Source organism: Eptatretus burgeri, chromosome 11 (genome assembly GCF_056783735.1).
Source record: "Eptatretus burgeri isolate ZD-2024b chromosome 11, Ebu_testis_v1, whole genome shotgun sequence".
NCBI lineage: Eukaryota > Metazoa > Chordata > Myxini > Myxiniformes > Myxinidae > Eptatretus > Eptatretus burgeri.
This window is the reverse complement of record NC_140971.1, coordinates 5483588-5502802: the sequence shown is the minus strand read 5'-3', so window position 1 is coordinate 5502802 and position 19215 is coordinate 5483588. Positions and strand designations below refer to the sequence as shown.

The 19215-nt window shown below is 47.7% G+C and overlaps 1 protein-coding gene across 1 annotated transcript in view; it reads right to left on the bottom strand.

Annotated features, from left to right (window-relative positions):
* Positions 1-583: 583 nt before the first annotated feature.
* Positions 584-19215, bottom strand: part of LOC147016363 (uncharacterized) — a 183131-nt gene continuing 164499 nt past the window's right edge. The window contains exons 32-37 of the mRNA XM_085844976.1: positions 17510-17584; positions 17189-17366; positions 1795-1899; positions 1534-1614; positions 1275-1404; positions 584-1186 (exon numbers count right to left, since the gene is read on the bottom strand). Of these exons, the coding sequence (XP_085701102.1) occupies positions 908-1186; positions 1275-1404; positions 1534-1614; positions 1795-1899; positions 17189-17366; positions 17510-17584 (848 nt within the window). The 3' untranslated portion in view covers positions 584-907. The remainder of the gene's footprint in view (positions 1187-1274; positions 1405-1533; positions 1615-1794; positions 1900-17188; positions 17367-17509; positions 17585-19215) is intronic.

Genomic DNA, 19215 nt, shown 5'->3' with positions numbered 1-19215 from the left:
CCCCTCGGTAGTTGTTGCAGTCTTGGCGATCACCCTTCCCTTTCCAGAGAGGGACAACAAGGCCCCTTTTCCAGTCAGTTGGGATGATGCCTGTGTTCCAGGCAGAGCACAAAACTGCATGCAACGACACGAGTTCAGCATTTCCACCAGCCTTGAGAAGTTCGGCATGGATGCCACAGATCCCTGGAGATTTACCCTATTTCAGCCGGTTCACCACAGCCCGTGTTTCCACAAACAAACCTTCCCTTCTTCTTCCCTCACACTCGACCTTCCACTGGCATGGCAAGACTGCAGAAGACCACCGTCAATATGGTGTTGGCTTTGCAGTCAGCAACCGGATGATCCAGTTAATTGAGATACCTGTGGCGACATGTGAAAGTCTTACGTCTCTCTGCCTGTCATCCAATGGAGGCTTCATCACTATCATCTGTACTTATGCCCCAACTCTGCACGCCAATGCTGAAGACAAATATCACCTTCTGCGACACTCTCCATTAACTTCTCGAGCATGACCCTCACGGGGAAAAGCTTCACATTCTCGGCGACTTCAACGCACGGGTTGGAACAGACATTGAAATGTGTGTAATAACATAATTCTAAGTTTTATTCAAATTTTTTTCCAAAACAACTCCAATTGCATCTTGTCACCGTGCTGGAGGCATTGTGGGTGAAAACCAGAGCGAGTGCTTCGAAAGCCGTGGCTCGATCCCACACGATTGCCCCCACCACGAACGATTCGTTATGAGACCAAATGTCCTCCATGCAACACATTTCCAACATTTCTATCAAAATTTTATGTCGATGCAAAAATAAACAAATGAAATTAAAAAGTATACAACTTACAAGCGCGCAATACAGTATATTACAATGGTTAGGAACGAGCGGTCGGATAGCTCCGTCCGTCGACCTAATTGAGAGTCTTACGACATCGCACCGCACCGCAGTTGCACGGCAGTTTGCGAGAAGCCGCTTCCTCGATGGGAAAGCGGTAATCGTAGGTGAGCTCATCGCCGCGGTCCAGGCGCCGCCGAGACAAGATCACGATGTGCTTGCGACCGTCCAGTGTTATTACGCGAGACGTGCAGTTTGGCTCGCACGAGTGGTTGATGAACCGTGCCGCATTTCCGTGCGTGGTCGCATCCACCACCTCCACGTCATCCATTTTGAACATGTAGCAGCCGATTCCCTGGAGGTGGAAAAAGCAAGGAAGACGATTTAGAGTTCAATGGACACGCTCGGTCGATACAAGCCGTCGCGCAACGAGACGAGCCTACCTTGCTCTCATACAGTTTTTCCCGTTTATCCGTAAGAGCAGAGCGAATAACCAGGCCAGAGTATTCTATCACCATCTCCCCAGCCTCAATCGGCCTTTTACAGAAGAGGCCGCGTCCGTGGATAGGAGACCTGAGGGGTGAAAGGAGGTGGGGTGGGGGTCAAACAAAAAAACAAAGCCACATTATGAGCCATGGGGACAAAACAAAGGGAAATTATGATGAGCATTCAATGGTCTCGAAGGATGAAGCTAAAGCAGACCTGTAAACACCAACAGAGTGCCGGGCTGTGGACCTAAGATGGCGAAAGCGCATCGCCAGAGGAAGGTCGGCGGTTGATCGTCTGGGGGGGGGGGGGGAGATAAGGGGAAGGATCGTCTAGCGCACCACTCATTCCCTCACAAATTGTATCCTTCAAATCTCCTTGCAACTCACAGTGAACACCATTATTGACCTCTCTCAAACCCTACAAACAGTTCCACACAGGCTTCTCATCACACACTTTACCCTCTCCCGTACTCACCGGGCTGCCTTTTCCCACTCCCTCTCCCTCTCTGCATCACCCAGTCTCTCGGGCACTTTACGATGTTTGGAAGCGAGGAAGTTGAAGATATCAAATGGAGATCGCCTGAGCAGCAAAATTGCCAAACGGTATAATACACTACACTTAGCAAATGCTTTACGTTACACTGAAACATCGTTGAATCAAAATTAGCACAATTGTTCCTCATCAACAGAGCCGTGAGGATTCCGAATTTACTCTGAAAAACCACATAACACACACACAATTATACATATGTCAAGATCACACCCCATTACTGTAGTGGGTACCAGGAAGCAAGCGCCACACCAGTTATTGCTGAATGCATCCTGACCAGCAGGAAATGCCTGCCACGCATTAACATGTCTGTGGAAAACAAAAACCGTTCTGGGAGAAGCTAGGAACAACTTAAATTTTAAAAGGCTTCACTGGCTAAACAATTACATCGGTTCCACCTTTGAACCATGATCTTAGCAAAGCTACAAGTCCTACATCTCCACGGAAGTTGACCAGTTCACTCTGGACAGGAGCTTCTGCTCTATGGTGACGAGGGCCAATAAGCCTGAAACAGGGCCAATAAGTGAATGTTCCCTCCCTGGGGTGGACTGGTTTATAAAATGAGGAATTCAAAAAATATACATATACAGTATATCATAAAGAAAGACCCACCAACATCTCTCACCTGTGAATGGAGGGAAGAGCCAGCAGCTCTCACCTAATCAACTAAACCCAGGATGATATAAATAATTGACACATCCCACACTCCTCTAGCTAAAGAAGCTGCATAAAGTAACCCAAAAAGGACTACACAAGGTAAGCGCTTTGCTGTTTCAAACCCTACCCAGAGTTCTTCCACAGCTATAAAGGCGTTAACACAGTACACACACGAGAATGCAACAAAAGGGATTCTCATGTGTTTACTACATGTGAACGTCTTTATAGCGATGGAGGAACTCTGAGAAGTGTTTGAAACAGCAAAGCGCTTACCTTGTGTAGGCCTTCTTGGGTTGCTTTACGCAGTTTCTTCGGCTGGAGGAGTGTGGGATGTGTCAAATGTGTATATATATATATATATATATATATATATATATATATATATATATATATATATATATATATATATATATATATATATATATATATATGTACACACACACACACACACACACACACACACACACACACACACACACACACACACACACACACAGTACCAGCTGGTGGAAACCATCAATCAAAACAAATTACACAAATTTCAGAAAATTAATTAAATATACAAAACTAGAATATCTTGGATGGATAAGTGTCCACCTCCCCCTCACCCCCCCAAAAAATAGCAATTGTAAATTAGCTCAGGTGTAACCAATCACCTTCAAAAATCACACACCAAGTTAACTGTCCTCCACCTGTGCTAAATTGTAGTGATTCTGATCATTACCACTGCCACCGAAGGTGAAGGAGCTTATGTTTTCACCCATTTGTCTGTTTGTCTGTGTGCAGGATATCTCAAAAAGTTATGGATGGATCCCGATGAAGTTTTGTTGGCAGGTTGGGTGTGTGACAAGGACAAACTGATTAGATTTTGGTGAAGATCCAGATCCGGACACGAGAATTTTTAAAGTGATTCTTCACCGTGCAGAGATCGGGCCGAAAACGATATCTCAAAAAGTTGTGGACGGATTCGGACAAAACTTGGTGGACACGTTAGGTGTGTGGCAAGAACAAATTGATTCGATTTTGGTGAAGATCCGAATCCAGATCTGGGTACGAGAATTATTCAATTGAAAAAGCGATTCTTCACCATTGAGAGATAGGGCCAAAAACAATATACTACTGTAAAGAATGATATTTCAAAAATGTATTGGGCCTGATATGTTCTCGTGGATCAGGCATTGTATGGCGGAGATATGCACTTTACCGAGTGCCCTTCCAGTTTCAGAATAAAATAAGTTGTTCCTGTAGGTTTCCTCTGTGGGGTAGTGCATTTCATAGCAAAGACTCAACCATGAGCACCAAGGAGTTTTCAAAAGACCTCTGAGATAAAGTTGTGGAAAGGCACACATCATGGGATGGGTTTAAAAATATTTCAAAGGCCTTGAATATCCCTTGGAGCACAGTCAAGATAATCATTAAGAAGTGGAAAGCATTTGGTACCTCCAAGACCTAACCTAGGTGGATCAGGCCGTCCCCCCAAACTGGATTACCGAGCAAGGAGGAGACTGATCAGATCGGCCACCAAGAGGCCAATGGCCACTATGAAAGAGCTACAGGCCTTTAAGGCAAAGACTGGTCACTGGGAGCATGTGACAACAATATCTCAAGCACTCCACAATTCTGGCCCTGTATGTTAGGGTGGCAAGAAAGAAGCCATTACTTTAAAAAGCCCACATTGAGCCCCGTTTGAGGTATGCAAAAAAAAACACTCCGGAGACTCTGAAGCCATGTGGCAACACGTTTTGTCGCCTGAGAAAACCAAGATGGAACTTTCTGACCGAAATGAAAAACTTTACGTTTGGCGCAAACCCAACAGAGCACATCACCCAAAGAACACCATCCCTACTGTGAAGCACGGTGGTTACAGCATCATGTTATGGGGATGTTTCTCATCAGCACAGACTGCGGCACTTGTCAGGATAGAAGAGAAAATGGATGAAACAAAATACAGAAAAATCCGAGAGGAAAACCTGCTGCCCTCTGCAAGAAAACTGAAATTGTGACGGAAGTTCACCTTTCAGCATGACGACCTGAAGCAAGCAGCCAAAGCTCCACTGGAGTGGTTAAAGAACAAAAAGATGAATGTCCTTGAGTGGCCCAGTCAAAGCCCCGACCTAAATCCAATCAGAAATCTGTGGCATGACTCGAAGGTTGCTGTTCATCAACGCTCCCCATGCAAATTGACTGAGCTGGAACAGGTTTGTACAGAAGAATGGTAAAAATATTGCCCAATCAAGGTGTGCAAAGTTGGTCGAGACCGATCCCAACAGACTCACAGCTGTGATTGCTGTCAAAGGTGCTTCCACTAAGTATTAACTCAGGGGGGTGGACACTTATCCAACCAAGATATTGTTCTGGTTTTGTAAAAACAGCACTCCTCCGAGGAAATGGCACCCAACATAGAGAGACCCAAAGACAGTTATTGTGTTAGTATTTGTTTAGTTAGCCCTTTCCATATGTCTAGTGGGTAAATGGGAAAGATGCGTTGCGTCGGGCTTTTAGTTGGGTCTTCAATCCTTTATTCTTTCTTTTATTTCAATTCTTTACCTCAAACACAAACCACACAAGCACAAATGCAGTATGATGGCGATGCCGAGAGCGCTAGAGTACAAAGCAAAGCTCATTTGCATATGTGCGCCATTTTCCATTCAAACTGTGCGCCAAAATCCAACCGACACCTCACCTCAGACCCTAATTATGCTCACCACAACGCTACAACGCTTACCATAACCACCCCAAACACCTTCTAAAAATCCCAACAACAACCTACCACCCCAACCATTAACCACCTACCTCAACCTCTTTGCCACAAATGTCACAATGCTTCCCTCACTTCCGTGTAACTGCCACAACTGCCATCAACCCACTTGGATGCTCACCACAGTCTCGGAAGATGCCAAGCGAAAGAGGGTAATGAGAATCTGGGTGTTTCGGCATGGAACTCGAAGCGTTCATTCGAGGACGTGCGGATAGTTCTGAGGTTTCTCCAAATAACCACACTCTAATGGAGTCCAGCACACGTTCAGGACGGGAGAGCGCTCCCGAGGACTCTCACCCAATGTTAATGATGGAGCTCCAATGCGTGGCCGAGCGCAAGGGCGACTGAAGCCATTTACGATTCCGAAATCTAACGGGGCATGGCTACGGGCCAATGGGGAAGCTCGGGAACACCTACAGGATCATGTGATCCGATTCATAGCTCCTCCCTCGCTCAGGCTCCATAAAAGGAGCAATTCAGCTGGCTATCTCTCTCTCTCCATCCCGGCTTCACGAGGCGGTCACCCAAGAGCTCTCCAGCGTCCGAGCCGAAACTCGCTACGAGAAAGCACGACCAGCCAAACGAGGAGAGCGGGATGGAGCAAGCTATTGTCAGGACGGGCCGGGACCACCCCCTGGTCAACGATGCTCAGTTTCGGCTGCACACAGCAGCCAATATTCACATTTACAGAACCTCACACATCGCCGTTGAAGTCTTATTCTCACGCACCTTTCTCTCCCATCTACAGTATGTCTCGTCCACTGAGGATGCACGAACAAAGAGAGCATTACTGACTCACACGTCTCACATTTCCTCTTGCGACATGCTGCACTTCATTCGCTCCTCTTACTCCCACACCATAGACTGGGCTCCTCAGCGATTGGGCTGCGCCGGTTTGCCGACCACGCCAGGAACCACGAGGTCGCTACACCTCATCTGCCTCTCCTCTTTCTGGGCTATCTCTAATTTTTCTCGGGTGTGGGTGTGTGATGGAGCTTGTTATGTATAGCATAAGTTAAGACGACAAGTTATTCGGGGTAACTCTGTACTGTCGTCTTTTGTGAATATTTGCCATTTCTTTTGTCGCACCCACAAATTCCTTGCTTTCCCCTGCTGTACATCTTTGCGAATAAACCCATTACTGTGCCACATAAATTTCCTCACTTTGTTATTATAAATCTGCCTTGTTATAAATGTACCCAGCTCGTTTAAGTCTTTTCTTCTATTGGTCCAGCATGGTCCGCACATTAGCATAGCCAGGAAGTTATACCCCCCAAAAAATCTACTTATTAGCCGGTGCGTACTTGGAAGCTCCGCTCGGCTGCATCTGATAGGTTTAATACAAGTACGCATTGAGTGCGCGATTCCCCTGATAAGGCTACTGCGTGTTCCCAGTTAAACGATAGTCAGACGGAGGACACTGGGTGATGTGGTTAAATTGTTGGCGTTTGCAGTCGATTAACGACCCGCCGCGACACAAACTTATTCGTGTGTAACGGCTTTGATTCCCGGTGAGTCCGGGGAGAAAGCAGGGATATCCCTTCCCTCATAGTACCCCCGCGACCCCGGAGCCGCAACAGTTTCGTGTCAGGAGCAAGATTTGGTCCTGGGGTGTACTTAACGCACCCAGGTCAGGTCAGGTATGGGAGCATGTGCCAGAACAGCGCGTCGCTGCGTCCACTTTCCACGGGTACTCCAGGGGCCTCTGTCTGGCCATCCCCCAGGCAGATGCCAGGCCCATCCCCATCTCCTTGAGATGCCGGTCAACCTGCTGCAACAACGAGGCACGTGGTCGGCCCATTGGCCTCCTCCACTCACGAGACTCCTTCGCTGAAAGAATCTGGTGAGCAGGATCAGCGTCAGGAAAACGAGCCACATGTCCATACAGCCACAACTGACGCTCACGGACGATGTAGGTAACAAATCTCATCCGAGTCTCTCTCAGCAACCGCTCATTGGACACAAAATCCGACCAGCGACAGCCAAGGATTCTCCGAAGAGACCTGGTACCAAAGGAATTAAGTCTTCGTCTCAGATCCTTGGTCAGAGTCGAAGTCTCGCATCCATAGAGCAAGACTGGAAGCACCAAGAACCTGAAGACTCGGACTTTCGTCCTCCCGCACAGGTACCGGCAGTGCCACACCCCATGATCCAGTGAATCCATGACTCCCCAGGCCCGACCCAGACGTCTATTGACCTCTGACTCACAGCCAGCAGAGACATGAATATCACTGCCAAAGTAAGTGAATCTCTCCACGACCTCAACATCCTCACCACAAACAGACACAGACAGGACAGCAGCATCCAAGATGTCAATGAAAGCCTGGATCTTTGTTTTGACCCAAGAAACCCGTAATCCCAGCGGCTCCGACTGCTCATTCAGCACCTCGAGGGCCCCAAAAAGGATATCTTAAGCCTCCACAAAGATGACTGCATCATCTGCGAAATAAAGGTCCGAGATCTTGACATTCTCAAACGATGCACCGCAGCTTGATCTCTCCGACATCCTCCCTAGAATCCAGTCCATACAAGTGCTGAAAAGTGTGGGGGCCATTACACACCCCTGACGAACTCCAGTAACAACTGGAAATAAGTCAGAGATGGTACCACCACACTTCACAGCACTCTCAGTACCAGAGTAGAGTTCAGACATCAGATCGATCAGTTTTGGTGGCACCCCACGAAGACCAAGAATCCTCCAGAGGACATCCCGATTCACTGAATGGAACGTTTTACAGAGATCAACATAAGCTACAAGCAGCTCCTGCCGAAACTTTCGTCTGCGTTCGGTGAGGACCCGAAGAGCAAGGATACGGTGAATCGTTGACCTCTTTGGTGTAAAGCCTGACTGCTCTGGATGCTGGTGCTCAAGCACATGGTGGCGAACCCTATCAAGAATTATCCGAGCAAAGGCTTTTCCCGGCACTGAGAGCAGCGTCACCCCTCGGTAGTTGTTGCAGTCTTTGCGATCACCCTTCCCTTTCCAGAGAGGGACAACAAGGCCCCTCTTCCAATCAGTTGGGATGATGCCTGTGTTCCAGGCAGAGCACAAAACTGCATGCAACGACACGAGTGCAGCATTTCCACCAGCCTTGAGAAGCTCAGCATGGATGCCACAGATCCCTGGAGCTTTGCCCCGTTTCAACCGGTTCACCGCAGCCTGCGTTTCCACAAGCGAAGGTGGACCACAGTTGATTGAAGGGTCAGCAACAGGGATTGTAACACCCCTGACGTCCAACTCAACAGCTGGTGGATCAGCCTGGTACAACCGCTCAAAGTAACCAGCCTGGGCCTTCACTTCAGACTCCTCTGTCAAGAGCCTACCACTCTCTGCTCTAACTGCTGTGCTTCGAGGGATGGGCTTGGATGAAAGCAATGCGCGAATTCCCCTGTAAGCGGGACGAGAATCACCTGTCCACAGGTGATGCTCTACCCCCTCACAGATTCCTCGCACATAGGCCTCCTTGTCCACCCTTAGTGCCTGCACAGTTGTCCTTGTCCACCCTTTGTGACGTCCGCAGACACAGTTGGGCACTAGATATGGATGGCCGTTGGCTCACAAGAAGCTCCTCCGCCCTTTGACAGGTTTTGTTTTTAATCCTGCTGGGTGTCCATATCCAAACACCCTCCTCACCAAAAAACCTGGTGGGGGAGATAGTTTAGTCGCCGACAACCCGACCATGGAACAGGTTAGTACAGGTTTACATGGTACCTGTAGCAGGTCACAGATCTAACCTGACCTGACTTAAGTGCTTAACACACCCCCTAAATTATAAGAGCAGGTTAGGGTGAAAATTTTAGTTAATTATTTGTGCAGACTATGGCGCACCAAGATGAGCTGGTCCAGGTGAGTTTAGGAATGGTAGAGGAACTCATGGTCCAGGACGGCAATATGGAGGAAGATAGTTTCTTGGGGGAATATTCAGTGGGAACCACGGCCACAGCAGAGACATTGGTAATGCTCGGGGCCCCAGACAACCAAATTCACCCCCCACCTCGGAGGATATAGCACTACCTCTGGAACCCACACCTCAGAGTAGCAGACCGACCTCACCAAAACCATTCGAAATGGATCAATTGGCATTGAAGATGGCCCGGATGATAGGTGAGATGAAAGTGATGGGCAATGGAATCAGGGCTGATATGGAAGCAATGGGCAGTGACTGGGCAGCAAGAAATGAAGGCGGAGCTGGTCATGGTGAAGGTGGGGCTGGCAGAGGGAAAGACTGAGATGAACAATGGGAACAATGACGTTGTTAGAGATAAGAAGGGATGAGCGACAAATTAAATTGACGACCAGGAGTTTGATTATCTTGTAACTTGGAATGACTCCAAGTTCGCGCCTTCCTTGTTCTTCTTTGTGGTCCCGACCATTGAGGAATGAATCGTGGAACGTTTGTTGAGAGAGCGATGCAGGTTATGAATGGAGTGCGTGGCAAAATTTTGTTCGTGAAGGAAGAATTGAGTGAATGGTACAAGGTGTGTGTACGTGGAGCACTGCACACTCCCCATGGAGATGAACCCTCGCTTGCAATGGCGTGAGAGCAGAGGGGGTTCAGACGTTTTGGAATGGGATGTTGTTTTGCCGTTGGTGCTGAAGGTAGAAAGTATTTTTTATTTCTTTATTGCAAAAGTGCATTGGTGTTCTTGAAGGGCTGGGAGTCTGGTTCGTTGGTAACAGTTTATTGTTGTAGAGGGTGCCCTGGGAGTAAGTTGGCCAGGTAAGGCTGGAGGTAGGTCCAGGGGACCAGGTAGTTAGTGTGTGTAATGGGCAAGGGTACCTGAGGAAAGGGACCCAGTGCACCAAATGCCATGGTGGGCGTCGGGGGGCCTCCCCCGAGGAAGGGCCTCCCCCATAGTTTAGCGAGGAGCAGGTTAAGCTCGGTCGGAGGCCCCAGTTACCCAGGGGTGCCACGTGTGAGTTTAGCAGGTAGGTAGACCTGCAAGTGGAACCACACTGCCCAACCACGATATTGTGTGATGGCAGAGAGAAAATTTGAAGACCGGGCCCGAAATTGATGAAGCACCAACGTGTGGGACGACGAGACAATTGGTTGCATCGAACCACTGTAGGGGGGTGTAATGATAAACGAAGGAATGGAGTTTTATGATATTAGGTTAGGATCAGGATACTCCCCCCTTGGTACCATTGTGTGATTGTGGCTGCTGCATAATGGGGTAAGGTAATTGGACCGTGAGTGAACCCATTGTGTCCCAAATGTTTAGCAGGGGTATGCACACCCCCCCCGCCCATCGGGCTACTCCGCCAGAGAGTGGTGCCACGCCACCTCATATGTTTGACACTGTGCAAGTGCGTTGATGGACTCTCGGGAGATAGGTTCGGTTAGATAGAGGGATCAAAGGACCTGGGAGGGATAGATTGGATAGCAGGGCTTAGAGGGTTAGAATTAGGTCAGTGAATTAAAGGGGGGTAACAGTATAGTTAGAGGGATTAGTGGGGTAGTTACGTTTAGGTAAGGACCAAAGCTGGCTGCCTAATCTGCCCCCACACGTTCCTGCCATCATGACGGAACGAGATCATCATGAGGCCGGCCAGCATCGCCTGCCTTGCCTTGCCTCTTTGCTGCGTTCCAGGCGAGCTAAAATTAGGAAGCATGCTGTTGAACAAATCGTTGCTGGAACTCACCATTGTAGCCAGATCTTCGTGAAGGGGGATGAGGCCGTCACCAGCATCAGGCTCGATTTTACTGTCACCATTGTAAAGCAGAAGAGTGGCGAACTAGTGTGCACTATGATCTCCTCCTAAGTGCACGCGCATATTGGTACGGAGAGTCATTTATTTTTCAACATTTCGCCATAGCACCGACGATTTAAAACTCTCATTGACTTGATCAGCTTTACCCCACCGAATTGTGAGCAAAGTTTGTCTGAAATCATTGGCGAGAAGAACCGTCACGCCATCCATGGGGTGAACTGTTTTGTCGAATATCTTGGAGAGCCCGGTAAAGTGCCTCGAATGCCTGCTTGTGTGACATGGTACATTCGTCCCACACGATCAAGTTGCAGCATGAGGAGCATACCTCGTCCGGAATCACTTTTCACATTGCACATCGATTTGTTGACCGTAGCCAGATTTAAGGGTAATTTGAAGGTGGAATGCCCCGTCCTACCGCCTTTGAGCAGAGTCGCCAAAATACCTGACGATGCTGATAGGGATACAAAATCAAGCGCACACACGCACACTACTGATTTTCCAACTATCTGGATCATCAGCTGAGCACGGCTCTTCATCAAGGTTTCAGCTGCAGATAATCGAAGGAAGCACCGAACTACAATTGTAGCAAATGTTGAATCGTAATGCTACAGTACCAAACGAGAAGGGCACTCGGTAGAGCGCATACCTCCGCCCCGCAATGCCTGATCCACAAGAACATATCGGTCCCAATACATTTTTGAGATATCGTACTATATATCGTTTTTGGCCCGACCTCTCAATGATGAAGAATCACTTAAAAAAATTAAATAATTCTCATATCCAGATCTGGATTCGGATCTTCACCAAAATTGAATCAATTTGCCCTTGCCACACAACCACCGTGTCCACCAAGTTCAAACGAATCTGTCCACAACTGTGTTTTTGAGATATCGTGCTATATATCATTTTTGGCCCTACCTCTCAATGGTGAAGAATCACTTTTAAAATTCCAGTAGTCAGATCAAGATCCGGATCCGGATCTTCACCAAAATCTAATCAGTTCGTCCTTGTCACACACCCAACGTGCCCACCAAATTTCATCCAGATCCGTCCACAACTTTTTGATATATCCTGTACACAGACAAACAGACAGACAAACAGGGGTGAAAATATTGTTGCGAATATGGAAGCCATGAGCACACTCAACATTCAGGTCCTTGAGCTCAGATATCTCGGTAAGTATGTGTTTTATAGATGGCTTCCTTTCCCTTGTCTCATGGGTAAATCAATGTAAATGCACTGCGATTTGTTTTGGTGGTAGGCTTTCTTGTCATTTCAACTACAACAACAGAGCGGACCACTCCAGCTCGGAATGAAACAACAAGCAGAAACCCTCAGCTCCCGGCGTCCCCCGCGCGCTTACTAGGGGAGAGGTCAACTCCCATCCCCCGAACACCAAGCAGAGACCCTCAGCTCCCGGCGTCCTCTGCGCGCTTACTAGGGGGAAGGTTGAGCCCCCACCCACCGATTCGCTTGGCAAAGCGCCAAGTGGGGGAAGGATTGAGCCATGCCTAGAAAATGGCTAAACGAATGTCTGCCTGAGCGAGCGTGCCGGGGAGGATATAAAGAAGCAGAGGATCCTTGCACGGGGAGTCTGCCTGGCTGGGTTTGGTCGTCGCAGTCATCTTCTTCCTCCTCCTCCTCCGCATGGTCGCGAGCTTGGACACCACCTCGTCTCACCTCAGCCGGGTTCTGCTGCGCTGGCCAGTCCTTCGGTGACCAGAGCTCCCGGAAGGAGGGAACGCCCAGCCGCGCGCTTGCGGCCAGGTAGCCAGCTACCCTGATCTTCAGCCGACTGTCCTCCAGGCTGGAGGTCCAAATAAAGACCTTTCGGTCCAATTCTTTGGGAGTGCGTGTGTGTGTCCATGGGCCCGTCCGTAAGTAGTGAACTGTATAAGTGCTTTCTCGCTGTATATCATTGCATTGCTTTATTCGGTTTAATTCTGCTTCTGACGTGCTTCCCTCATTCCCCACCTATTGCATTATAAATAAACCCCGATTGTTAAATGTTTCAGTTCGTTCACGTCCCTTCTTTCATTGACTGAGCGTGTCGCGTGCTGGGGAAGATTAGCAAGGCTGTTGTGCCGCCGTCAGGTGACATCTGGACCGACAGTTCTCGGCGATTAAACCGCTCGGAATCGCACATGGAACGAGCACGCTCAGCGGCTCGTTTTCATACGAGTTCCGCCGAGGGCGTGAAGACTCGGTAGATCGCCACGTCGTCTCTAGGTATTTTGAAGATTTGGCAAATAACCCTGTACCACGTGATTGAAATATTGACCCTTCACGGTCCGAAAGGGACCCATACTCTTCGGACTTTTCCAAACAGTACGATCTGAATTCCGGGCGATCAGTCGAGCCGACTCTACTGCTCCATCTGGTGGTCGTGCTCGCGGCCGACGTCCCGGCCCCACAACAATATAACCTCCTTCACCTTCGGTGGCAGGGGTAATGAGTATCAGAATAATGCAATAACATATGATTCGTCCTTTATCGTAGTAATACAAGAGGACAAAGTGGAATGAACGTTTACCTTTCTCTGAAGAATTTTTCTTCAAGGGTCAACATCAAAGCACTTCCGTGTCACGCGATTACCTTCAAACGTCTCATTAATGTTTTCAAAGGCCTTAAATGGACACTTCTTCGCCGATATCCTCGAGTAAACCTGCCTCAAACATACCTTGCACATTAATATAGGTTTTGATGGAGTTGATTTTGGCATATTAGCCCTGATACCTAAGATTACAACGAACACACGGAAACGCCGATAGATAGAGATATATATATATATATATATATATATATATATATATATATATATATATATATATATATATATATATATATATATATATATATATATATATATATATTCATGCAGCTGCCGTAGGCTCTTATCAATGAAAAATGAATTTTGCCAACCCCCAAAAAATTACGGCGGCCACACTATTTCCACGGTCGCCATAGGGTAGTCCTAAGGCATCCCTATGTTCACCGTACGGTGGCCTTGCGGTCTGTGTGACTACCTGCGGGCAACGGAGGGTCGACGCACGGTTCCCCTACGCCTGCCGTGCGTCCTATGTGCGGCCTCCGTGGCAGTCTGCGTCGACCGTGCGTCCACCGTGCATTACCGCTAGAGATCGGAGTATAGATGTTTGCCTATACTCCGAACTGGTATATTCAGTTATATATATTATAGTTATAGTATATTCAGTTATATATACTGGTATATTCCGAACTGTTATATTTTTATTTCAGTAAAAAAAAAGAACTGGTAAAAAAAGAAAAAAAACCCACTCGTTACCGTCTGTCTGGCCGCACGTTCGCCTTAGGGCCCCCTGCGGTCGCCTTGCGGACACCTTGAGGCTACCTTGCGTCTGCCTTGAAAATTCTATGGCCGCCGCAGGGACGCCCTAAGGTCACCGTGCGACATCAAATCAAAGACCGTACGGCACCCCCACGTTTTCGGTCTCCACAATTTCTAAATACGCCGTGCGGCTCCCCGAAAAATAAAAACATATGTGACTGCTACATTGTGTGACCGTGGAAATACTGCGGCCGCCCTATAATTGCTAGTGGCCGTAGATTTTGTTGACCCTACGGCCGCCGTGCCAAATGTGACTTCGGCCTAAGGGGTCACGATTCACGGACCAAGTTGTGAAGTTTTCTGTTTTCAAAGTTTTGTGCCGAGGGTTCTCTTCAAGATCGTTACTGAGCCCCGGACAGCTTCCAACTGCAGTTCGTTTGTCGTGATATTCACAGGGATGTTTTTTTTAATATCTCTGTGAGGTTCTTCCTCATCATTCCCATGAAGTTCTTCATCATCACTGGTACAACTTTGGCATTCTTCAGCTTCTAGGATCATTTCACTTCATGCTTGAGGTCTTGGTATTTGGTAATTTTCTTCATTTCTACATCGTTCATCCAAAATCACCGGTATCAACCCCTCAATAAGCACTGCCTTCTTCTCTTTAATTTGTTCCTAAGTATGATATCTGGTCGCAATGCTTTGATTTCGATGTTCACTCCCAATGGGATCATTAGGTTGTACGTGAGCCGTACTTCCATGTTTTCAGTGACTGTTTTTGTTTCATTTTCCCACAAACTTTCTGGAACTGGGACATCAAAGTTTTTGTTAATGTGCCAGCGGATTACTTTACAAACTCTGTTGTGTCGTTATGTGCACAGCTGTTCTGATTCGGTCATAAGGCGTCACATATCATTTCGTTTGCTAACCCCAACTCCACTCCTCACCTGTCTTTTTTTTCCCCCACCTCTCCTCCACCCTTTTCTCTCACTCTGTCCCCTCCTTGCTCACCCCCCCTTCCTCATAAAATGCAGCATTCTCCTCCCACACCTCTGTCGCTCTCTCGCTGTGTCTGACTGAGACACACACAGACACACCTCCCTCCCGCAGTGAGTAGCAACGTTTGGTGAGGTGTCACTCTCCCCACCTAACTTCCCCCTCTCCATCCTCTCTGCCTCCCCTTCCCCCTCTCACCCCATACCTGCATCCTCTCTCTCTCTCACCCCTCCTTTCCCCCCCCTCTCCTCCCCCACTTTATTGATCCATCAGCGAAGCGACGGGTTGTATTTGCTTGTATATTGTTATGGTTGTGGGGGTCGATGGAAGCATTTAATAGGGAATTTAGCATTGGATGGAGTTGCTTGGTCCGTGGATGAGTAGAAAGCATTTTGATGTAACTAACTTAGGGAATCTGTGAGCTTAAGTGTTACGTGTCACCACACGAGGTGTGGTGCGGTGTTAATTAACCTAGGGAGTAAAAATAAGTTCCCCAGTATGGGATTGCCCTCTGTGATTTTCCTGATGTTTTTATATTTCAAGCCAGGCAATACAGATGGAAAACACTTCCCTAAAACCACAACAAATGGTCAGAACACCCCGCCTTCCCATGCTTGGGGCGAGCAGGCCACACCCCAGGTGGGAGGATCGAGAGAAAAGAAGGAGCACACAGGAGAGGTGGAGGTGGTGGATCTGAAGACAGAGATCAGTGTGATCGAGGTTGAGGGCAGACAGGCTTGTGCACTTGTGGATTGTGGAAGGTTTCCGTCTGGATAGGACGAGAGATCGGAGAGTGCACACACGAGGACAGTGTGAGGAATGTACGAGGCAGGTGGCGCTTTTGAGGAATGGAGTTGGCTTGCACGCTTTTGGAGGGAGGAAAGCTGGCACATTTTGGGCCTTTGAGTGGAGTGCCGCTTGCGGATTGCCTGACGTACGTCTGCCCTGCTGTGAGAGAGGCGATGGCGCCCATTTTGCACGCGTGTGCATGTGCTGGAGGAAGCTCCTTGATTCCAGTTCAACAAGGATCAGCTCTGGGCCAAGATGAGTACAAGTGCACTTGAAAAGGAGGGTTTTTCTTTTTATTTTGTATCCCCGTTGTTCGTATTTGAGTCTGTGTGTGCGAGGCACTGACTGTAGGAGTTATTTATTTCATTCCATTATTATTATTACCTGTTGAATTATTGTCTTTGTAAATATTTGTGCATGTTCATTAAATGTATTCCCTTTAAGAAATTGTATTCGTCCATTTGTCGTGGGGTTCGAGGATAAACCCCCTATACATCCGTTCCATTCTCTGTACTCCTCCGCCTGTCCGCCATGCCCTTCGAGCACGTGTTAAAATCTTCGTCGATCAATGTGTCCGCCTCCTCTTAATAAGGTACCGCTCGAGAAATACACAGTACACACACACTTCAAATTGTTTTTCTGGAACTTCTGTGGTGAAACAGTCCATGGAAGTCCTTGTGGACATTCCACAATCCTGTCCCATTAAATGATATACATAGTGGTGAGTCGACGTTCCAGGACTCCCAAAACCACTGCAACGTCACCACTGCTAATTAGTACTCGAGCACAAAAATGAATCGCACACCACAGAATGGTTGAGGTCCGACATTTCGAGCACGATTTGGTATTCATCTGGGACTACTGGGGCAACGCACTCCATGCATTAAAATACCCGTGGAAAGGAGGAAACAAAGGAGAGGGTGGTAAGGGGTGGTGATGTTTTAGATACCGTTCTCTGTCTCTGTCTCTGTCTCTCTCTCTCATTATACCCTTGCTTTTACACATTTCATTTGATGCTCACACATTGCGTTATTGCAATTTAGCTTTTAATTTTGGGGACAAGATGGCACGCATACACACACAATGTAATACTAACCACATATGAGGCTGAGCACGGGCACATCCATGAATGCTCTCGGGCAGGGGTGGGCTGGGTGCCTGGGGTGGGTGGAAGCGGAACGAGTAACCGGGACAAGCGCCCGCCCCACCCAACTGCTCCAGTAGGTAACCCAGCGATGGGTGCTGAAGGCCAAGCATGCGCTGCGCAGCAATGGCTGAGGTACGAGCAAACAACAAACAGCGTGAGGGGATTGATAGCTTGTGAATGGAGTGGAAGGGGAAAGGGGGAGAGAGGGAGAAGTTGAAAGTAATGTGTATTGTGAAACATGAAAAAACAAAATTAGGGATGGCGGGGTACCTGTGAATGACAGTGGAGGAAGTCCAGCTGCTCTTCTCGTGTTCTGCACAGCATCAAAAACAGATTCCCAGGCATCTAAGAAAGTGACAAAACCCAACTGAGTCAAAAAATATGGAAAGCGAAAGGGATAAACCATGCAACTTGTGGGTAATTATGGCTGAATAAATATTACATACGAGCAAGGTACCCATGCTATGCAAGGGAGGGAACCCAAAAACAAACAATGCGGAAACAGCGAATGCCAAACCATGAACCAATAAATTCCACATTCCTGTGACACCTTCAGTCGAACGTCAGGCATGGACAGCCGGCTTGTGAAAGCGGGGATGTGATACGAGTTAAAGGGGGCAACATAGTATAGTTATTTCATTCTTAAATGTTCAGCATAAGACGTACGGTATTTGTGTACAAGGATCACAACTTGTTGAAGTACGTCTTGACAGAATCATCACCCTTCCATTCCATCACACGTTCAACACCCCACCATTCCTTCCACAAATGATTCCCTCTGTAATCTGTCTGCATGTCCTTTACAGTTAATAATAATAAATCGGGTTCGCCGTCATCAGCGACACCCCTGCAAGGATGGAAAGAGCAACACCTCATGACTATAAAAAGCTTCAAGCTTCAGGAAACTGCTTTAAGTCACCACAAATGGCTCGAGGCGACAGGAATCGGCTCAAAACAACAAAGTCGCACAGCAAACCAATGAGTAAATAGCTAGAGTAGGGTCGGGCGGATATAAAGGTGGAGCGACAGAGGAGCGAGCAGCAGCTGTGTTTGTGTGTATGTGTGTGTCTCTCTCTCTCTCTCTGACTGCTTATCTTGGACACTCACTTCACATCTGGATCGGGGGAGAAGCAGACAGCACATGCGGGAGGTAAAGCCTTGAGAGATAGCTGAGGGTGCCAGAGAGCTACACACGCCAAGAGAGGTGAGGAGCCCGAGAGCTATGGGGTGCCGGTCATGACCCCCACTCCAATACCATAATCATTGTCCCGCGCAAGTATCGCACGTGAAGCATGTTTCTCTTCAGTCTTGTCACCGCGATCTGTATTAATCATTGTTGAGTGAATGTGCAAGGCGGTGGTTAAGCAGTCGAGGTTTCTTGGGAATGACGGTTTATTCCTAATCGCCATGCGGTGCATTCTCTGTGCATATGTGCTTCTCTCCTATCCTCCCTTCCCCAATAATTAAACATGCTTACTTCCCTTTATTTGTGGTAGCTGGTTCATGGTTCGTCATTGGTACATGGGGAATTGGACCTATGTAAAACACAGTGTGTATTCGTCTGTTCCCCTTCATAAGGATGATTTAAGAAAGGTTTTTAAGGCCAATCTTATAACACAACTGTGTGTTCACTGCGGTCTATTTTTCAGGATTGAAAAACTCCAAAAACATTTTCCATAAAAGAATAATTATGTCTCTTCCGTTGGAATTGTAGACGGTGACTTGCAAAAACCGAGCCTCAAGGGAGGTGTAAAGAAGCGTTTTTAAAAATAACAATACGAGGCACAGGGAAGTGAAATTCACTGCACATGATGTGCATCACGTGCAGAGTAATAAGAGTTTTCATTTACGTCCGTAGGATGTCTCATAAATAAAGATAAAAGCACACCTGATGCAAGGCCGAGGCTTCAGACTTTGGCACGCTCACAAGGCTGTACGGTCAAAATGAAACGTCCCAGAAGATAAAGAAATATGGG